The 21,488-nt window shown below is 44.3% G+C and overlaps 2 protein-coding genes and 1 long non-coding RNA gene across 3 annotated transcripts; all 3 read right to left on the bottom strand.

The window, feature by feature from the left end:
- Nucleotides 1–1,035: 1,035 nt before the first annotated feature.
- Nucleotides 1,036–3,695, bottom strand: LOC112272027. The gene is made up of 3 exons (XR_002965697.1): nucleotides 3,606–3,695; nucleotides 3,051–3,346; nucleotides 1,036–1,241 (listed from the first exon to the last, which is right to left on the bottom strand). It is a non-coding gene; the product is annotated as an uncharacterized LOC112272027 (long non-coding RNA).
- A 1,906-nt stretch (nucleotides 3,696–5,601) lies between these two features.
- Nucleotides 5,602–9,936, bottom strand: LOC106866494. Its single transcript, XM_014900749.2, has 3 exons — nucleotides 9,575–9,936; nucleotides 9,076–9,383; nucleotides 5,602–5,895 (listed from the first exon to the last, which is right to left on the bottom strand). Exons 1-3 carry the CDS (start codon nucleotides 9,785–9,787, stop codon nucleotides 5,886–5,888), a joined length of 531 nt encoding a protein of 176 aa, XP_014756235.1. The 5' UTR covers nucleotides 9,788–9,936; the 3' UTR covers nucleotides 5,602–5,885.
- Nucleotides 9,937–11,951: 2,015 nt separating this feature from the next.
- Nucleotides 11,952–16,717, bottom strand: LOC112272041. The gene is made up of 3 exons (XM_024462563.1): nucleotides 16,616–16,717; nucleotides 16,076–16,339; nucleotides 11,952–12,153 (listed from the first exon to the last, which is right to left on the bottom strand). The coding sequence occupies exons 1-3, from the start codon at nucleotides 16,691–16,693 to the stop codon at nucleotides 12,124–12,126; spliced, it is 372 nt and encodes a 123-aa protein (XP_024318331.1). The 5' UTR covers nucleotides 16,694–16,717; the 3' UTR covers nucleotides 11,952–12,123.
- Nucleotides 16,718–21,488: the final 4,771 nt, after the last annotated feature.

Below are 21,488 nucleotides of genomic sequence, written 5' to 3'. Positions count from 1 at the left end.
TCTTTTCTATTTGACTATTTGAGAGGATCTTTTTGTGAGGGCTAGGTTTGATGGTGTTGTATACGTGTCTTCAGGGGCACTGGTACCTTGTGCTGTGCTTGGTTCTTTGTCAGAAAAAAGAGGGTGTGACCGTTTGAGTTGTCCTAAAATGTTACTCAGATGACACTTCTTTCATTTTCTTTTCTTGACCGGGAGCGTACAGGCTCACGTTTGCAATTGGGCGAGAAGCTAAAATCATCCGAACTTGTGTAACGAGTAACTTCACACTTCTGGCTAGGAGCTTGATACAAAGTTGAAACTTTTCAGATAAAAGTTGGAATCTCGATATGTTCTGAACTTCCGGAAGCCGGAACATTATTATGTCTCCAAACAACCCACCCTCCTCTTCGGATAACCACAACTTCAACAGCCAGTTCTCTTTCACAATACTACTCTGTACTGTAGTTCAATGTAATTTACTAAAAAATCAATGATGATGCCATGCTTGTCAGAGAAATTGACTTCACACAATAAAAACTTTGGCGAACTGTTTAGCAATGTACATCGCTTAGAAATTAGAACATAGTCGTTACAAAAGAATAAACATCTGGGGTAGCAGATTCAAGGTTGAAATCACTTTTTAAAGTTTTAGCTACTTAAGACCTTGAAATCAGCACTACGTAATAAACTCCACAACGTAACGTCCCTGTTTATTTGGGCTTCTGTTTCAACTTTTGGTGCTTCCAACAATCTCAAAAGCACTTCTCCCGTGAGACCTTCATGTGTAAACGGGAAAAGTGCTTTTGAGATTGCTGGAAGCACCAAAAGCTACATTCATGTGTAAACAGGAGAAGTGCTTTTGAGATTGCTGAAAGCATCAAAAGCTGAAGCAGAAGTCCAAACAAACAGGGCCTGAGATCTCCACAAACGTTTTAATGAATTCCATGGGGCCAAAAAGAAACACTAGTCATATAACCCAAAACTGCAAACATCGCAAAATTTTCAAGTCTAGAGTCCTTCGGTAGGATGTTATACCCATCATTTGTCAGGTCACATATTCCAGCAACAAGTAAACACTGAAACAACACAATGTCGAATTACGAGAACTAGCAAAGGGAATATGCAATACTAGCAGTGGACCAAACTACAGTTGAAAATACAGATAACTATTGTTCAGTACTTATCACTGGCCATAATCTTCAGCAAAGAGTCAGTTCTTGTATGCCTTGCCCATCTTCACACCGTCTCTTCAGGGTTTAAGTCTGTTAATGAAAAAGCCCAGACTTTAATTAGATTAGCTGCATAACATAGCACTTGAGGAAAATATGGGTACATGATTTATAGCTTTCTTGTCCAATCAATTACTCCCTCCGTCCGGTATTAAGTGTCGCAACTTTGTCTAGATACGCATCTACCGACACACTAAAACGCGTCTAGATACATGCATATCTAGACAAAGTTGCGACACTTAATACCGGACAAAGAGAGTATTTTTTTATCCTAAGTACCCTTAGACTTAATTAACAGACCACAACTGAAAATAATGAACCCATGATGTCAGATCATCATAAAAGACATCTTACAAGACCTGGGCTGGAATGCAAATTTTCCATGGGATTAACCAGACAGAGGACCTCTTGCCAACATAACCATGGTTGAAACAGGGGTAGAAAAGCCATCTTTGATCTCTAAATTACCATAACTTTATTAGGGACATCTGCCATAATTTTGTGCAGCAGATTACCACAAAATAGTCCATTCTATTGACAAGTGTCATTACCATGTGTCCATGTCACTGCAACTGTTTCAGCAAGAAGGTTTTTTCAGATGAAGAGAAAGAAGGTGTAAGTGGATCCTCAGACCTGATGGAGAATATAACAATTGCAACCTCGCTCGGTAAAAACAACCTAATTGGGAATGTGTGGGTGCCTCAAAGATGCAAATCCAATGTATGCACATGGTTGCAAGCCGAAAATAGACTGAATTGCAGGACAGATGGTAAGGGGTGGCTTAATTCAGCAGTTATCTCACATACAGGCATACGACAAACATCTTTCACATACATTACACACTGAGGACTGGCTGATGGAGCAAAGCATGAGATTCCACACTCCACATTGTACAAAATAATTGCGTAAATAGTGGAATAAAGAAAATTCAATACTAGTGGCATTCTGTAGCTTGTCCGAAACAAATATATTTGTCAGTATGCAGTCGACACAACCATTATGTAATATCTCTTTCCTACTATAATCACAAGCAACTCTTCTTGTCTGTTGTTTCAAAATTTCCTGAGATCACCAATAGCTATAATTTTTCACCAATAAAATGAACAATAATCATACAAACTATCAGAATGATTTCTTGAAAATTGCTCTCATGAGACAATTTAGATTTAGGGAAATATAGGGAAACCGGAAATGTATGGAAGTGAAGAACATCTCATTTGTTCTCAAAGGCATTCTACAAAAAGAGCCATGTAACAACACCACATGCAAGTTGATAACATGGCAATTCAGTTAAAGTAGCAGCATCGAGTACTTTATTTTCCTAACTTCACTGAACTAAAGCACTATGTTCATACATGACAAAATAAAACATGTCACACAAATAACATTGAAAATACAATTAAGTAGATGATGCCCAACAGCTCAGACCTTTGAAAATCATATTTAAGGCTTACCACTCACATAGGGTTTCAGTGGATAATTGTAAGCTGTCCAATCACAATAATCACGGATTCATGGGACTGACTAGACAGGAACAATGTATGCTTGGTTTCTACTGATGATGTCTCCTTAAGCATCTAACTGGCCAATTGGCAATTTGTATGAACAGGTCATTGTGGGTCTACCAGGGATGCATGACAAAATGATTTAGTATAAATTAGTAACACAAATAAGTGTACCCGGTTACATTTATGAATGATTTTTGCATGTCATCAGGATTCATGAAACTAGAAACCTAAATGCTTATCAATAAAATTTATTACATGGCACATAAACACTAGGATAACCAGACTAGAGGGCACATAAACACTAGGATAACCAGACTAGAGGGTAAATACATACCTCAACAGCATAGCCTCAAAATCACCATTCCATCCTCCATTCCCTCAATAACTTAGTTGGCAAGACGATGAAACATTGTGTTGCGCTGACGCCCAACAGCCCCACATCAAACAATACTGAACCAATCCGTTCACCCCCAGATCCCTCCACAGGAGACTGACCCACCACCAGATTAACAGAAATTAGCATTAAGAAGGGAACCGAGATGAGGGCTCCAATCAAATTAACATCCTGGAGCATCTTTCGCAAAATCTGACTTGAGTTTTCAGTGGCTCCTTGACATCCCTTACAACATTCTACACAGAGTTTAAACAAAAAGAATCAGAACAGCGCGGTATTAGGATGCAGATGCAACTACACATAGGACAACCTCTTCTGATCGAATTCAAGAAAAATAATGTGAATTGCTTTTCAATTGTGAAGTTGGCAACATAATTTAAAGCGGGCCAAATGTAAAATCCTATTTCCAGTGCTACAAATAGTTCGGATTAACTTCTTCGGAGCAAATCGGATTAATTAAATATTCAAAGGCACCAAAAAGCTCTTCCGCGGTACCTTCTTGGCGAGGGTTTTGTCGGAGACGGAGAGCATTCCGCGCGCGCCGAGGAGCATCATGCCAACGGGCGCGAGCAATATACCGGACCTATATGAGTTGTGCATGACCAAGGACGCCGCCGGGAGCACGGGGGAACCCTCGCCCATGGCGCGGCTGGCGAAGACCTTGACGAAGGCCCCCGCGGAGCCGCCCCACAGCATCACATAACACATGAAGATGAACGCGTTGATGGGGGCGGCGAAGGCCTTGAGCTTGAGCGCTGACGCCGGAATCGCCCCCTGGGCCTGCGCGAAGGTCATCGTGGCGAAACCCCAGGCGCGGCGAGTGCGGGGTTTAGCGGGAGTGCGGGACTGCCGGACTGGATACGACTCCTGTTCTGGGATTAGTAAAGCGAAGCACAACCGGGTGGTGGTTAAGGCCTGAATGGGCGCCCGCCTGCCGGACTATTACTAATTTGGTAGATGAAATTTTTTTTTTTTAGACGGTCCTGCAAGTTTATATTATTATATTAACATACGAGATCAAAGGACCTCGATGCAAAGTTACCCGAACTTTCATCTGGGATCCGGAAAAGAACAAAAATTACAACTCGATCCCTAGAGGACACGTACACAGGGCACGTGTCGAGTCTTCTCGTTCTGGTAGGCTCACCTCGCTGCCGACCACCGCTAAAGCCTTCGAAGCTTCACCGTCGCCGACCAGCAGCAGCACGAGGCAGGCTCATGGACGAAACCCTCCAGATCTGGAGGAAGAAGAGTCTCTCCCTGATGCCATGGATCATGGTTGCGCTTTTGCGTCGGAGAGTTGGAATTTGCCCCTTTCATGGGCTGTTGTCTTCTGAAATTAGAGTAATCACCAGCGCCCTTCTTCTTGAGAGGCGAAAAAGCCTGATACCCACAAATGGGGCCTCGCGAGGAGGTTGAAGAAGGCCCTTGCCGGGATCGTAGGTGAAGAGAAGCGTGCATCCTCCACCAAAAGACATGATTAAGGTCACTTCTTGGCTGCCGGCGAGCAGAAGTCGGAGATATGAATTCCGGCCGTTGGGGAATCGGGCCTCTGCAGGATTTATTGAAAGGAAAAGCAAGAACGGGAGTAGGCTGGTTCAGGTCACGGCGAACCTCGTCGATTTCACTCGTCTAAGGCAGAGGAGGATCTCGACGAGGCATCGCCATGGTTGAGTCAAGCGCAGCTCCGAGAAGAAATGCCGCCGAGACGACGAAAAGCATCCTAATAAATACAACTAACGCACATACTGCCTTTCCCATTCCACTCCAGCCGACGGAGGGAAGGGAAAGGGGAGCAGGCGAAACTGACGGCACTTGGCCGAGTAGCAGGGTCCGGAGAGCTCGAGCTTGCTAGAGGAGAAGAGAGGAGGGGAGACTGTCGACAGCCACTAGTTCACTGAAGCTGATGCTTCCTTCACACTCCTTACCCCGTGGGAGATTGTTCAAATTAATCAAGTATGTTGCGGAAATATAACTCATTTATGTGAACACTGATCAGTACTTACTTGCCAATCTCCAAACAATTAGCGAGAAAAAAGATAAGATAATGCCAAAAGGCAAAAGGCTGGCCTGAATCAGATGCTCTGATTAATTGCCATTTTAAACGGACACATCGATCCAGTCACATAGTGGTAGCTACTTTGGTTGTATTTCGGTTCACATATGCACTAAAAACCTTTGGAGGAGATGCACAAATGAACACGCGGAGTTTTAAATGGGTATCACATTAAAGACGTTGCTTTATTTTCCTTTGGATCGTTCAGCAAATTCAGAACTAGGAGATCCCCTACTCCTGAGTCCTGAGGTCATATGCTACGCACCATGCTATAGTGAACCAACAACATCATCTCCAGCAGGCAGCCGCGGCGATGTTGCAGGCACCTATCAACTATCCATTGCACAGGCATGCAAACACACATCAGAAATCAATAAGTCTGCACTACTCATCACAAGATGCAGAATCGCTAATTAAGCATGTCTGATCCAAGCACTAATCATCAGTGTTCAAGGAACCAAGGAAGTTCAGCAGCAAATCCAGGAGGCGTCGGGAGCGCATTCTGTGCGTGCCGAGAAGTCTAACGTGGCATCACAAAGACCAAAGCTACAAAGTGCGCTAGCTTAGCAGCTAGAGGTAAAGTGGTAGTTAAGTTACATGACATGCCAAGAGTGGTTCAGAAAACGACGGGCAGTACATTGTTTTAACAGTAGCATTCCTGGGTCTTCTGGTTGCTGGGTAATTAAACTTCGGTGTCGGCTTTTGCAGCGTTGCCGTCCTCAGCAGGTACTGAAATGGCCAGAGAAATAGAAGGTCAATTTTAATGAGGGGGGATGAGCCATCCATTAGCTGCAGATGATATATCATGCACTGAGAACAGTAAAATAAAGTATTTAAAACTAACAGTGAATTTTTGCAAGATATTTATTTGCATTTGAAATAGACTTCAGATTTATTATAGCTCTAATGCATACAATGAAAAACACTATCTATTATATAGCTGTAATAGCTCTCCACATTCTGTAATTTTGACTCGCCAAATAAGGAGTTTACAGTGTAGACCATTTTTTATCAATAAATCAGCGGAGGCATTTCTAATTTTCCAAACCGAAAGCGGTTGATATTTTTAAACACTTCATACACATTTAGAAAGCTAATCAATGGCCGTGAAATCAACTTACGGAAATGCTGATTCAAAACTCACTGAGACCATCTAATGCTGACTGCTTAAAAAAGGTGCTGGCAATATCTTAAGAGTACTACTCCCTCCGTTTCTAAATACTTGTCGCTATTTTAGTACAAACTTGCACTAAAACAGCGACAAGTATTTAAGAACGGAGGGAGTTCATGACAGACCACTCACCCCAAGCTAAAACACGACTGATTGCCAGTGCCAACAGGCATTCGTACCGCATATAAAAAGAACGAGCACAATGAGGCATGTAAAAGTCTCATGTGCACTCCATGCACCACCTGCCAATACTGCACAATCCTCTAATATTGAAAATAGAACAAGTGCATCAAAAAATAGCAAACTACGTAATTTAGTGTCGGACTCCTCGAAGCGTTACATATGCTATAGCGTGCTACAGCAGCCACTAAATCAGTTTATCGTTCGCACCAAAACAAAAAGGCACATATGGCCAAAAAACAAGGGATTTTAGCAGATATAAATATGGTATAAGTACTTTTCGATGACCATCACAGGCATAACCGCCTAAGCAAATAGTTGTCCAATGACCAAACTCCATGGCATAAACACAAGTCCATGAGGAATAAAGCCAAACAGTTAAACACACTAAAGAGTAGATGACTTAACAGTTTAAGATAGCTTAACACAAGAGCACACAGGGCAACAAGTCAACAACATAACATAAAGTGCATAACAGAGTGGGCGAACAGAGCGGATTAGGTTTCTGGGTAAATCAAGAGTATGTTAGGCATACAGGGTCTGGATTTGGGCCAAAAGTGGGCTGTAAATCAAATGGGCTTTGGTTTCGACCATCTGACAACCTGCTCCAGAATAGGCCGCTAAACGCTAATTTGTTTAGCCTCACTATCTTGCTCATAGCGGCTGTAGCGGAGAAAAAGGTCTAAGCGTAGTGGCAGCTCCTCTCAAATGCAATGGCAGCACTATAGTGACACTATAACGCTCTATTGTTTCCGTTGATATAGTCATCCAAACAGACATGTCATATGTATTAATATGATGAATTTTCTGATAGAACGGCTGTCCTTTTAGACTTCAGGTTAACACTTAGAAACAACTGAAGATAACAAACCCATGAAGTCAGACCATGATAAAAGACAGTGGAGAGGCCCTGGCTCTGCATGCAAATTCCTATGAGATTAACTGGACCAAGTGCCTCTTGCCACCAGAACAGCAGGGGCCAACTGGCCCTTGCGGGAAGAAGGCAGCTTTCGGTCGTCTAAAATACCACAAGTGGATTAGGGATGTATAACATACAGTCCTGTGTTGGGGACATGTGGACCACGTGCAGCTGCACAGGACCCTAAAATCATGGGGTCCCATGTTTTTCCTAACCCTCAATCGGTACTAATTAATTTTGGTCTTAGCACTGTCTCGCGCCATCATTGATGATTAATACACCGATTTTCACAATGAACCAATCAATTCCACTTACATCTATACATTGTGTTTCTTTGTGAACACAAGAAAAGTGTCTGCAATCTCACTCTCGTAGTCTCGTGTACTTATTTACCTAGCAGCTGGGTTTTGCAAGCAACTGAGAGATAAAAATTAATTAAAATGCTTGCCTTTATTCCAAAAATAGTTGTTTTACTACAAAAATTGCAGTGCATATGATTGCAAAAATAGGTGTATCTCTCAAACAAATGCAACATTTCTAATGTATATTAGATTAATCTGGAACCATCGAGGTAAGCGGTTTAGACCTCTCTTTTCAACCAATCATGAAAACTTCTGGCCACCAATTGGAAAAATAGATGCATGTGACCAAGAAATAGTTATTCGTAAATAGACAATCTTGTCCGTTCATTCTTTATCCAACACAAATTGGGCAGTCTGCACCCATTTCAGAAATAACTTGCATCTTTAGTTTTAGAAATGTGCAACTGGGCAGTTAGATATTTCTTCATGATGTGCAACCTAGTCGACTAAGAAATAACAATTTATCAGGATTTTGACTGATAAATAGACTACCAGAAAGTTCCTTGCAAATTGGTATTAGAAAACAAGACATTCTTTTGGGAGAATTTGCTGAAGAGGAAAATAACCCACTACAACGTCAACAAGTGTTCTCGAAGGCACTTCTAAAAATGATACAGTGGGATAAGGCATATGCAGGTAGATAACCAGCTGGGATTAAAGGTAGGATCCCTTTTTGATACTGAAATAATTGAAAGGAGTTCATATTTCCTATCTTCACTGAAATATAAAGCACTGAAGTAGATAAGAAACAAACAGAATATCGTATGGACAAGTAACAAGTCAGTGCAATTAAGTGGAAGATGCCTCATGGCCCAGCATTTTGACTATTTTCGGGTTTACTGCTTACATATATACTGAATGCCAACAGAGTACCACCAATAAAGGGTGTGGGCAAACAATTTTGAGCAGCAGTCCACATATCATGTTACAATCTCTCTAGCTGCCCAGCCACAAATGCCAAAGGTATCACTGAACATAAGTATAGCTATCTGATTGAGCCAATTTGGGTCTCGCATTATAGGGATTGGTATTAAATGCAACTATTCAATTCAAATCTAATATTTATCAAACAACCCAGAAAGCAATCATTCATGTATGTCTAACTGAAATGCACCTAAATAAAATTAGCAACAAGAGGTGTTACACTGTTGCATTTAATAAAATGATGGCAACACAGAAGAAATTGTTCAAGTGTAGAAGCAACAGCAAGCTCATAAATAGAAAATATTGCATGGACAATAACACTAGGAGAAGCAAAGCAGGTGGCAGGTGCATACCAGAACAACCTAATCAGGTCACGTCCCTGCTTCATCCTCCACACCTTCAATGCCATAGCGGGTAAACTGATGAAACAAATACTTGCATTGGTGCCCAACAGCCCCAAATCCTTCATCATGGAACCAATTCGTTCCCGCTGAGATCCTTTCTCAGGCGAAGTATCCATCACCTCAGAACCAGCAAGCATGAGACAATTGAAAGGAAAAGCAACGAGCATTCCAAGGATGATACGGTCCTGGAGCATCTTCCGTATAATCACTCCAGCTCCAAGTATCTGGCGAGGGCGCTCTTCAGCGGGCTCCTTGGCCTTCATTACGATCAAAGAACAATTACGTTCAGAGAAAATAACGGAGCTTTATTTATTTATTTTAAACGGAAGAATATCGCAAAAAAGGACTCGATTTAAAGGGCGGCCATGTAAATTTCTACTTCTGCTACTGTGAATCGCTCCGCTAATATGTTCAAAGGCAGAGAAAAGGAAAGGTTATTCAGCTATACCTCGTCGGTGTAGTCGTTGGTGTCGTTGGACTTGGAGCCCATCGTCCAGCAGCGCAGGGCGAAAAGCATGATGGCGACGGGGCTGAGGAGGAAAACGAGGGAAATGGTGTACAAGGGGAACGTGTACAGCACCAAGAGCACGGGGGAACCCTCAGGCAGCACGCGGCGCCCGATGACCATGATAACGGCGCTCGCGGAGGCGACCCACATCATCGCGAGCCACAGGTAGAAGAGCGCGCCGGCCACGGAAGAGGCGACGAGCCTGAGCGCCGCCGCGGCGTCATTGCGTCGGCGATGGTCATGGGGACGGAACCCTAAGCGGCGGCGGCGGGGTGTGTGTGGAGTTTGGTGTGTCCAGTACTCCAGTGGGAGAGTGGGAGACAGAGAGCTGTACGGAGACGATGAAGACGGGGAGTTCGGTTTTTGTAAAGGTAAAGCCACTGAAGCGTAGCGGTCGGGTCGCGAACCGGGTGATGGCAAGAATGCGTGCCCGGATCGTTTGGGTCCGTCAATTCGCTAGGCCCACTAACAGAAAGGCTTTCCTTTTTCTTTTTTACATGAAGGCTTTTCGCTGGATAAGTTTCCGCGGCCTTTTTACTAAAGTTGATGATATTTCTCTCCTTTCAATTCTTGAATAAAGAGGAACTTTTGCAGTAAAAAAAACAGGACGTTCACTCCAGGAGGCTAGCGAGCGAACTTTTGCTCCTTCTAAATTCCATTTCGTTTTTTGAGATGAAATATGTTAGTAGTACGAAAATATACTTTGCTGGCTAAAAATACTGATCGGAGGAGTACCATTTAAACAACTGGCGAGGTAGCCAACATAACATTTTAATGGTGACTTGTGCCTTGACATCCTTTGCAACATCATACACAGGGTTTAAACAAAAAGAATCAGAACAACGTGATACTGTATGCTCAGAAGACTGAAGCTCGTGAAGGATGCATATGCAATTACACATAGGACAACCTCTTTTGAATTCAAGAGAAACAATGTAAATTGCTTTTCAATTCCAAAGTTGGCAACATAATTTAAAGCGAGCCTATGTAAAAATCATATTTGCTACAACTCATACGGATTAACTTCTTCGGAGCAAATAGGATTAATTATTCAGAGGTACCAAAAAGCTCTTCCACCATTACCTCCTTGCTGAGGGTTTTGTCGGGGACCAGTGGCGGATCCTAGCCAGAGAATATGTGGGTGCAACCCCTTACAAACTCTGATTATTCCATAATTTTTTGGCAACAAATATTGTTATATCTCAATGTAATTCCACAATTTATGTGGGTTCATCTGACCCCATAGTCATCAACGTGGATCCGCCACTGTCGGGGATGTAGAGCATTCCGCGCACCAACGAGCATCAAGGCAACATGGGCGAGCAGTATAGCGAACGTATATGGGTAGTGCGTGACCAAGGACGCCACCGGGCGCACGGGGAACCCTCTCCCCAGGCGCAGCGGCGATGACCTTGACGAAGGCCCCCGCGGTGCCACCCCACAACATCGTGTACTACAGGATCGGAAGATGAGGGCGTTGGCGGCGGCAAATCATATGATCGTTTTAAAAAAATGCCATAAGCCTGCTCGTTGACGCCGGAACGCCGCCTAGGCCAGGGCAACGTCATCATCGTGGAGGGGGGGGTGGGGGTTTAGCAGAAGAGGAGACGGGATTTGGGTCGGGTTTAAAGCGATGCTCAAATGGGTGGCGGTTATAAGTCCAGAATGTGTGCCCGGACTGCCGGAGCCCCGGACTGGTTTGGGATCTCCTAATTTCGTAGATGCACCCGGTTAGAGATTGTTCAAATTAATGAAGTATGTTGCGGAAGCATATTCAATTATGTGAACAATGTGCTCAGTACTCCAAATGGCGAGAAACAATTAGCGACAGACAGATAAGACAAGATAATGCCATTTCAAATGGCGAGAAACTACATGGCCTGAACCAACCACTGCGCGGATGCTTTGATAAATTTCCAATTTAAGAGGACACAAGGATCCAGATTGTCATAGAGCTATTTCGATTCACACATGCACCACGTAAAATCTGATGGTTTTGCACAAATGAACACGCAGAGTTTGAAATGGTACCACATTTAAGACGTTGCTAAGTTTATCATCGATCCGGCCGGCAGCCGCGGAGATGTTGCAGGCCCGTATCAACTATCCATTGCACAGGCATGAAAACGCACATCATAACCGATAAATTGCAGACTGCACTACTCATCACGAGACGCAGAACTAGCTAATTAAGCATGCATGTCTGATCCCACCACTAATCATCACAATGTTCAAGGAACCAAGGAAGTTCAGCAGCAAATCCAGGAGGCGTCGGGAGCGAATTCAGTTCGTGCCAAGAAAAGTCTACCGTGGCATGACAAAGACCAAATTAGCTACAAAGTGCGCTAGCTAGCAATTAGACGTAAACTGGTAGTTATGTCACATGTCCACATGACATGCCAAGAGTGGTTCAGAAAACGACGAGCAGTTGATTGTTTTAACAGTAGCATCGCTGGGTCTTGTTGTTGCTCGGTAAATAAACTCCGGTGTCACCTTTGCAGCATTGTCGTCCGCAGACACTGCAATGGCCAAGGAAACAGAGTCAGAGTCAATTTTAATGGGGGGGATGAGCCATCCATTAGCTGCAAATGATAGATCAGGCACTGAGAACAGTAAAATACAGTATCTAAAACTAACAGTGAATTCCTGCAAGACATGTATTTGCATTAGAAAGCCTTAGATTTATTATATGCTCTAGCGCATACAACGGAAAATATATCTATTATATATAGCTGTAATGGATCAAATATTTATGTTCGATATCATATCTCTACATTCTGTAACTTTGACTCACCAAATAAGGAGTTTAGAGCTTACAGCGTAGTCCATTTTATTTTTCTATCAATAAATCAACGGAGGAATTTCTAACCTTCCAAACTGAAAGTGGTTGATATTTTAAACATACATTAATTTGGTATGGGAATGCTTCTTCATAAGGTGACTTGATTTTATTTTCTAACCGTTGGAATACAATCAGTCTCCCACATACACATTTTGAAAGCTAATCAATGGCCATGAAATCAATTAACGGAAATGATGATTCAAAACTCACTGAGGTCATCTAATGCTGACTGCTTAAAGAAAGGTGCTGACAATTTCTTAGAGTACTGCATGATAGACCACACAGCCCAAGCTAAAACAAGACCGGTTGCCAACAAGCATTCGTACGCTACATATAAAAAGAACAAGCACAAACGATACATCTAAAAGTCTCATCTGCACTCCACGCACCACCTGCCATTCTGCCAATACTGCACAATCCCCTAATATTTTTAGTTTTCTAATAGAACTAGTGCATCAGAAAAATATCACGCTAAGTTATCTAGAGTCGTCCTCCTCCAAGCACTACATACGCTATAGCGTGCTATAGCAGCCGCTAAATGATTTAGCGTTTTGTAAAAAAAAAAGGCAGATATGGCCAGAAACAAGGGACTTTAGCAGATATTCAGTAGAAATATCATATAAATACTTTTTAAGTACCATTACAGGCATAACCACATAGTTGTCCAAAGAGGAAATGACCAAACTCCATGGCATAAAACACAAGTCCATATGGCATAAAAAAGCAAGCAGTTAAACACACTAAAGAGTAAAGGACTTGACAATTTAAGATAGCCTAACACAACAGCACACAGGGAAACAACATAACATAAAGTGCATAACAGACTGGGGAACAGGGCAGAATAGGTTTCTTGGTAAACAACGAGTAGTTTTAGGCATACAGGGTCTGGATTTGGGCCAAAAGTGACTGTAAATCGAATGGGCTTTAGTTTCGGCCATCTGATAACCTGCTCCAGAATAGCGCCCCTAAATGCTAAGCCGCTCATAGCGGCTCTAGTGGAGAAAAAGGTCTACGCGTAGTGGCAGCTCCTCTCAAATGCTATAGCGGCACTATAGCATGCTACTTTTCCCATTGACATAGTCATCCAAACAAACAGGTCATATGTAGTAATATTTGTAAATTTTCTGATAGAACAGCTGTACTTTTAGACTTCAGGTTAAAACTTGCAACAACTGAAGATAATAAACCCATGATGACAGTCTGTCAGAAAATTATAGAAGACAGTGAACAGTCCCTGGTTCTGCATGCCAAGTCCCATGACCATGATTAACTGGGCCGAGTGCCTCTTGCCAAATGCCAAGAGAACAGTAGTGACCATTGCAGGAAGAAGGCAGCTTTTGGTCATCTAAAATACCATAGTGGATTAGGGATATCTGACATACAGGCGTGTGTTGGGGACATGTGGACCAAGTGCAGCTGCACAGGCTCGTATTTGATGGTTGGCATGGCAATAGTCTTCGCTTCGTAGGCTGGTTTCCCAGCCGTTTCCCCAAATGGGTCCTATTTTATTCGTAAACCTCAATTGGTACTAATTAACTTTGGTGTTAGCACTGTTTCACACCATCATTGATGAATACACAGATTTTCACAATGAACGAATCAATTCCACTTACATCTATACATGTGTTTCTTTGTCAACACAACAGCGTTCCAGATCTCACTCTTGTGTTCTTATTTACCTATCAAGTGGGGTTTGCCTTTATTTAAAAATAGTTGTTTTGCTACAAAATTGTAGTGCATTTGGTTGGAAAAATAGGTGTATCTCTTAAAGAAGTGCAACATTTCTAATGTAGATTCGATTAATCTGGACCCATCAAGATAAGCGGTTTAGAACTCTCTCTTTCAACCAATCGTGATAACTTCTAGCCCTCAAGAGCGAACAATGAATTCTCGGGTGCAAGGGTCTGATTTCACACCTAACACAGGGCTTTACATTCTCAGGTACGGCCCTGCTGCCATAGTTTTGCATTGAGACTTATCATCAGAATATCCTTCTATGGACAAGGGCAAATACCATGGCAACTGGAACTGGACCATGGCAATTAGGTGAAACCTCAGACCTTATGGGGGATACAACTGAAGCTCAGCATAGAGAGCAAAACTCTTCGCGCTACATACATGGCATTAACAGCCTAACCTGGAAACAATTGGTGCCTCAAAAGTGCCAACCAATTTTACTCGGTAACTAGTTCAAAATATACTCTGGAGTCTTGACTACAGAGATCTAATCCACAGCTATCCCATATGTACCAAACAATCTCGAGACCACAAGTCCCATATATTCACACACATTACACTTGAGGGCTGGTGGACAGATGGAAGCATGGCAGTCCACAACACACAAAAGAATAATATAAAGAGCGGAATCAGAACATTTTCAATGTAAATAGTACGTAGCATCCTGCAGCATATCCAAAACAAATCTACTTATCATACACAGTATTGTTCTAATTTTTAAATATTGTTTCCTAATAAACTCACAAGCAACTCTTATGCCTATGGTTCTAAAATTACCAAAGCTGTCAATTCTAAGCCGACCAAGAAATAATTATTTGTAGATCAACAATCTTCTCTGTTCATTCTTTATCCAGCAGAAATTGGGCAGTCTTCACCCATTTCAGAAATAACTTGCATCTTTAGTTCTAGAAATGTGCAACTGGGCAGTTATATATTCTTCATGATGTGCAACTTAGTCAACTAAGAAATAAGAATTTCTCAGATTTATGACTGAGAAATGACAAATCTGTTGCCAAAAATCACCGCCAACAGTGTTATTTTTATTTGGTTTTTGCACAAGAAGCACCATATATCATGAACGTATAGACTACCGGAATGTTTCCATGTGGATCGCTATTAAAAAATAACGCATTTTTAGGGAAATAAAAGGGGCGTTGAAAATTTGCGGAAGCGGAGAATATCCCACAACAACGTCAACAAGTGTTGTCGAAGGCACTTCTAACAATGATACAGTGGAACAATGGCACATGCAGGTAGATGACCAGCTAGGATTGAAGGTAGGATCACTTTTTGATACTAAAATAATTGAATGAGTTCACCTTTCCTATCTTCACTGAAATATAAAGCACTGAAGTAAGCAACATATAGAATATGGCACGGACAAATAACAAGTCACTGCAGTTAAGTGGGAGATGCCTCATGGCCCAGCACATTGACTATTTTAGGGTTTACTGCTTACATAAAATACTGAATGCCAATAGAGTACCCCCAATAAAGGGCGTCTGCAAACAATTTTGACCAGCAGTCCCAAATCCTGTTACAATCTCTCTAGCTGCCCAGCCACAGATGCCGAAGTATCACTGAACATAAGTATAACAGGCGCTTGGTGTTAAATGCAACTATTCACAAATCTAATATTTATGAACCAAGCCGAGAAAGCAGTCATTCATGTATGTCTAACTGAGATGCACCTCAATAAAATTAGCAGCACGAGGTGTTACGCAGTTGCAGTTAATAAATTGATTGCAACACAGAAGAAATTGTTCAACTCATCAAGTGTAGAAGCAACAGCAAGCTCATAAATAGAAAACATTGCATTGGCCAAAAACACTAGGAGAACAAAGCTGATGGCAGGTACAAACCTGAACAACCCAACCTCGCTGCAGCACCATCCACGCCTGTGATACCATAGCAGGTACAACGATGAAACAAGTAATTGCATTGCCGCCCAATACCCCCAATTCCTTCAATATAGAACCAATTCGTTCCATCTGAGATCCTTTCTCAGGCGAAGTACCCATGAGCGCATCAGCAGCAAGCATGAGACAAGTGAAAAGCGCAGAAATATGCAATCCACTGGCGGTTATCGCTCCAAGTATCTGGCGAGGGCGCTCCTGAGCGGGCTCCTTCACATTCATTACAATTAAAGCAGAATGACGTTCAGTCAGATGAAACTAAGTCAGAAGGACGTACTGAGAGCACACGCACATGTACAGGATTTTGCGATTGCAGAAGCACAAACTACTCTTCTTAATTACACAACGGAGCTTATTTTAACTGGAAGAACAACGCACAAAAAAACTCGATTTAAAGGGTGGACATGTAAATTTCTATTTCAACTACTGTGAGTCGCTCTGATAGGATGTTCAAAGCATAGGAAAACAAAGGTTATTCCGCTATACCTCCTTGGCGTCGTCGGTGTCGTTGGACTCGGAGCACATCGGGCAGGGGCCGGCCATGCAGTGCAGGAAGGTAAGCATGAGGGCGACGGGGCCGAGGTGCAAAACGAGGGTACCGGCGATGTCGTTGAACGTGGACGCCGCCAAGAGCACGGGAAACCCTCAGCCAGCGCGCGGCGCCCGACGACCATGATAAGGGAGCTCGCGGAGGTGACCCACAAAATCGCGAGCCACAGGTAGAACGCGACGGCAAAGACGGCGGCGAAAAGCCTGAGCGCCACCGCCGGTGTCACTACGCAGGCAATGGCGACCATGGTCATTATTGGGGACGGAACCCTAAGCGTCGGCGGCGGGGTGTGTGGAGTTTGGTGTGTCCAGACATTCCAGTGGGAGAGTGGGAGACAGAGAGCCTGTACGGAGACGATGAAGACGGGGAGTTTGGTTTTTGTAAAGGCGAAGCGGTCGGGTCGCAAACCGGGTGGTGAATGCGTGCCCGGCCCGTCAATTTGCCTAGGCCCACGCAGTGAAAGGCTTTTCCTTTTTCTTTTTTACAGGAAAAGGCATTTCGCTTTTTTGAGAGCTAGCCAATATAACAATTCAACGGTGACACGCGTCCTGTATCAACCCACCTTCGGCAATCCACTGAGAGAGCTGTCACCAGCTGAAATGACACCGGAAGTTAAGGTATGCTTGATTCGTGCAACACATAGACATCTCAATTCTAGGCAAATTGTGGCTTGCCAAATTTTGGGCTAATAATTTTTGAGTCCACATTTGACAAAATTTGTCAAAAATCCGTGAGAGTGATGACTAGATGCTCATTGGCAACCAAACTTTTGGCGACACAAAATAAGCACCAAATTTTCATGAGCTATATTTTGACATGTCTAGATTTGGCTCAAAACCAAATACATCCTTATGTTCCGGCTGCCATTCAGATCTCATTTTACGCCAACAATACTTTATCATTGTTATTTGTTGTTTCCAGAAAAAGAAAAGTTGGAATTGGTCTCGAGCACACTGCTCTCCCTATTTGGCACCATCCATGTAGGATCTTGACATCATGGCCACTGATGTCTTCGTCGTTATGTGAGACGGGACTTCATGGCCTGCTGCTGTCCATCGCCACTACTGCCAAGCGCCGGCGTTGCCCAGCCCTGACGCAGGATGCAGGGGAGAGAGAGAGAGGGGGGGGGGGACCAACCTAAACTCAATGTGGAGCTGACGGCAACCTGCGTTTTCTCCGTTTGCCCTGGTCACAAATGGAATCCGCTGTCGTCAGCCTAAGGAATCGGACGTGGGGCGTGAAGGGGGCCGAACGGCCATGATTTGTGGAGTAGAGTGCTCGGGAGTAAAAAATCCTCTCTCTTCCATCAAAAGTTGTCCAAATTGTCCTTAAGAAATTTCCGCCCTGTCTTTTATTTTCCATTAGCATTTTGTCTGCACGTATGCTTGTAGAGGTTAGAAGTCTGTTCTCAAGATGTAATCAGGGTCCTAGTTAACTGACTTGTTAGTTCAAATAATTTGCTTACAATTTAATTTTACAGATTTAAATCTTGCATAAAGGCAGGATAAATAGAAAATGGGATGTGATCCTAGCTCACTTGGTTGGACCAGTGGATGTCCCACTACTACAAAACGGTCTATATCTCACGGTCTATCAGTAACGGGTCCGGAGCGACCGTGAGTGATGAACATCATCACTGTCGGTCGCGTCCCCGACCGTCACTGATGAATTGACTGGGGTCTGCCCATCTTCGACCCACCAAACATCAATGCCGGGCGCGCGTGGCGAGTATCATCAATGGCGGTCACTCTAGGGACGACCGTCACTCATGTTTCTAACATCACTAGCGGTCGCCCGAACGCACCCGCTAGTGATACGCGCGGACACATCAGTGGCGGTCCCATAATTACTCCGCGACCGCAACTGATGTTTGGCACATCACCCTCGGTCGCCCGCGAGCGCCCGTTAGAGATACCCGGCTGATCATCACTAGCGGTCGCCTATTTCTTGACCGACATTGATGTTGTCGCGATTTAAATAGATCGAACAGAGCCGCAGCTGGTCACGTTGTGCGTCTTTGCTGACCAGTTGCGGCCACTTTCCCCTCCGGCGTCGGCGAAGCCCTGGCCAAAATCCATGGCAGCGGCGCCCAGCAGCAGGTCCTCTCCTCTACTTCCTCTCTCCCCTGGCCCCATCTCTTCTCTTATCTTCAATCTAGCTTCTCGAGCTCCCCCGACCGGAGCCGCCATTTTTGGGCTAGCTCGGCCGCTGGCCCCCATCAATTCCGGGCTCGCGAGCTCTCTCTCCTCCCTTTCCTTTGTTTCCCCACCCCGATCTCTCTCTCTCTGGCCTCTAGCTAGCTAAATCCAGCCGCCAACGCCGATGAAGCTCCGTTTTATGAGCTTCGGTCGCCGGCCAAATTGCGCCCTCCTCGTCCCCGAGCTTGCCTCTCCCTTGCGAGCTCTCTTTCCCTCCTGATCTTTCTCTCCGGCCTCCAATTAATTTCTCTTTGAATGTCCCCAATTTCAAACTCCCTAGCTAGCTTCAAATTTCAATTTTTTAGTTAATTAAACCCTTAATCCACTTGGTAATTATTAGTCTAACTATTTTGCTTTGTGTTTTTCTTGTGAATTGTGTTGTAGATCTAAGTACCGTTCTTGGATGTACGTCACAGAAAGAATCAATATAATTTCTGATAAGTCTTTCTGTAGTAGTGTCCAGCCCAACCACTTGTCAATATAATTTCTTTCTCTAATTTTTTTTTTGATGAAAAGAGCACAGCGTGCTTTTCATTGCCAAAGTGGTCGAGAAGGACTCAACCAGGAAGAAAACAAGTTACAAGAAGGGAGGGAAAGAAAGGTAAAAAAAACGAAACTGAACTGAAAAACCTAAGGAACATCATCATTTGCTGAAAGAAGAGCCCCAAGCCCTAAACTATCAGCCTCCTTCCAAAGTCTAGCGTCATCATGAATCAGATCGATAACCGCCCCTGCAGATCGCCTGGAGGAATTGAAAATTTGGCCATTCCGCTCCTTCCAGATGTTCCAAAGGGTAAGAAGGAAGAGGGCAGTGGCTCCCCTGATCTCTGCCTTGGAACGATTAGCAGAAAAGGCATTCATCCTGTCAATCCACCATTCCTTAATCGAAGAAGGGGCAGACCAAGTCGCTGGCTCAAAGCAATCAATGTGAAACCTCCGACCGATGCCAGCCCAAACCTGACGCGCAAAGTTGCATGAAATGCAAAGATGAAAAGCGGTCTCGGGCGTACTGAGACAATGAGGACACCATTTGTCATTGTCGATTCCCCTCGTCTCAAGCAAATCGGCGGTAGGAATTCTGTCATGCACCAGCAACCATCCAAAAAACTTGCACTTCTCCGGCGCCCGACAATTCCAAATCAAATTCCTGTGGGGCTGCCTCACAAGTCCATGGAACTGCGCGAGATATGCCGAACTGGCAGAATAGATATGTGAGTTGTTTACCTTCCAGCTGATGCGGTCAGGTGTTCCGGAATCCAGTTGTGTGGAGCAAACCCCATGAAAGATGTCAACGAATTGGCCAAGCGCCTGTGCTGAAAGGTCACCACGAAGATCCCTGATCCAGCGATGATTTTCAAGAGCCTGCGAGAATGTTCTGTTCTTCCTAGAGGCGCAGGCAAACAGGGCCGGAGCCCGATCCATAAGACGGCAACCCTGGAACCAAGCATCTTTCCAGAACAAAATATTCTGCCCATCGCCGACCGAGATGGAGGTCAAGGCCGAGAACAACGCCCAATCAGGCTCGGTGGGAACCTCCAATCCATGCCACGGTCGATGAACCGAATCCCAATCAAGCCATGCCCATCGCAACCGAAGGGCAGTTGCGAATTTCTCAAGATCCAGCACACCAAGACCACCGAAACTTTTGGGCTTGCAAACATCCTGCCAACGGATCAAGCAGCTAGCACCTGAACAGCTATTCTCACCCTTCCAAAGCCACCCCCTGCGAAGCTTGTCAATTTTCTTGAGGATAGAGACCGGCAGCTGTAAGGCGGTGAGGTGGAACACCGGCGATGAGGAAATCACAGATCTTAGGATGACCACAAATAATAATTTATGTAACCAAAAAGAAAGGAAATGGATTGCGCCTTTTTAAAACCAGGCAAGTGCTTTCCGATATAGGATATTCAGTATTCAAATCGCGTGAATATCGGATCAGTATCATCTACGGATCGGAGTAATTAGAACAACGCAATTACCGTAACTTTTTTTTTTGAAAGATGCAATCAGATTACCGTACGTGATTACACCCTTTCCTAATAGAAAGAAGAAAGACGTCCATAAGTACCGATCGATCGACGCCAAACGCACATCTCTCACTATACCCTCACAGCAAGTCAAGTCAAGCAGATCACCCAACTTCAGGTTTGTACCGGCCGGCGTAAGTATACAACTATCGATCGGTACTACTCCTAGGAGCATTCTTATTCTGTTGTTGGTTTTTCGAAGCAGTCGATCATCGATCCTAGCTAGGAGTGCTGACGAGGAGACGAAGAGGATGAACGAGAGGACGAAGGCGCACAACAAGTGGCTGGAGGCGGAGAACCGCCGCATCGAGACGCAGAACGCCGCGCTCCGCGCGCAGGCGGCGCAGCTCCAGCAGACGAATGACACGCTCAGCGACCAGTACGCGCGCTCCCTGCGCTCCCAGGAGTACAACCACGCCAACTTCTACACGGCGGAGAACCGCCCGTCGGCCTCGCAGCTCCACTCCCGCACCGAGAGCACCGGCTCTACCAGGCCCGGAACGACCACATTTCCGCCGGCGCCGCCGCAGCAAGCCCGACGCTGATGCATGGCGCGTACGTACGCTCGGGCATGGATAGCTGGA

Source organism: Brachypodium distachyon, chromosome 3 (genome assembly GCF_000005505.3).
Source record: "Brachypodium distachyon strain Bd21 chromosome 3, Brachypodium_distachyon_v3.0, whole genome shotgun sequence".
Classification (NCBI taxonomy): Eukaryota; Viridiplantae; Streptophyta; class Magnoliopsida; order Poales; family Poaceae; genus Brachypodium; species Brachypodium distachyon.
Note: the sequence above shows the minus strand (reverse complement) of the source record. Positions and strands in the feature narration are given on the sequence as shown.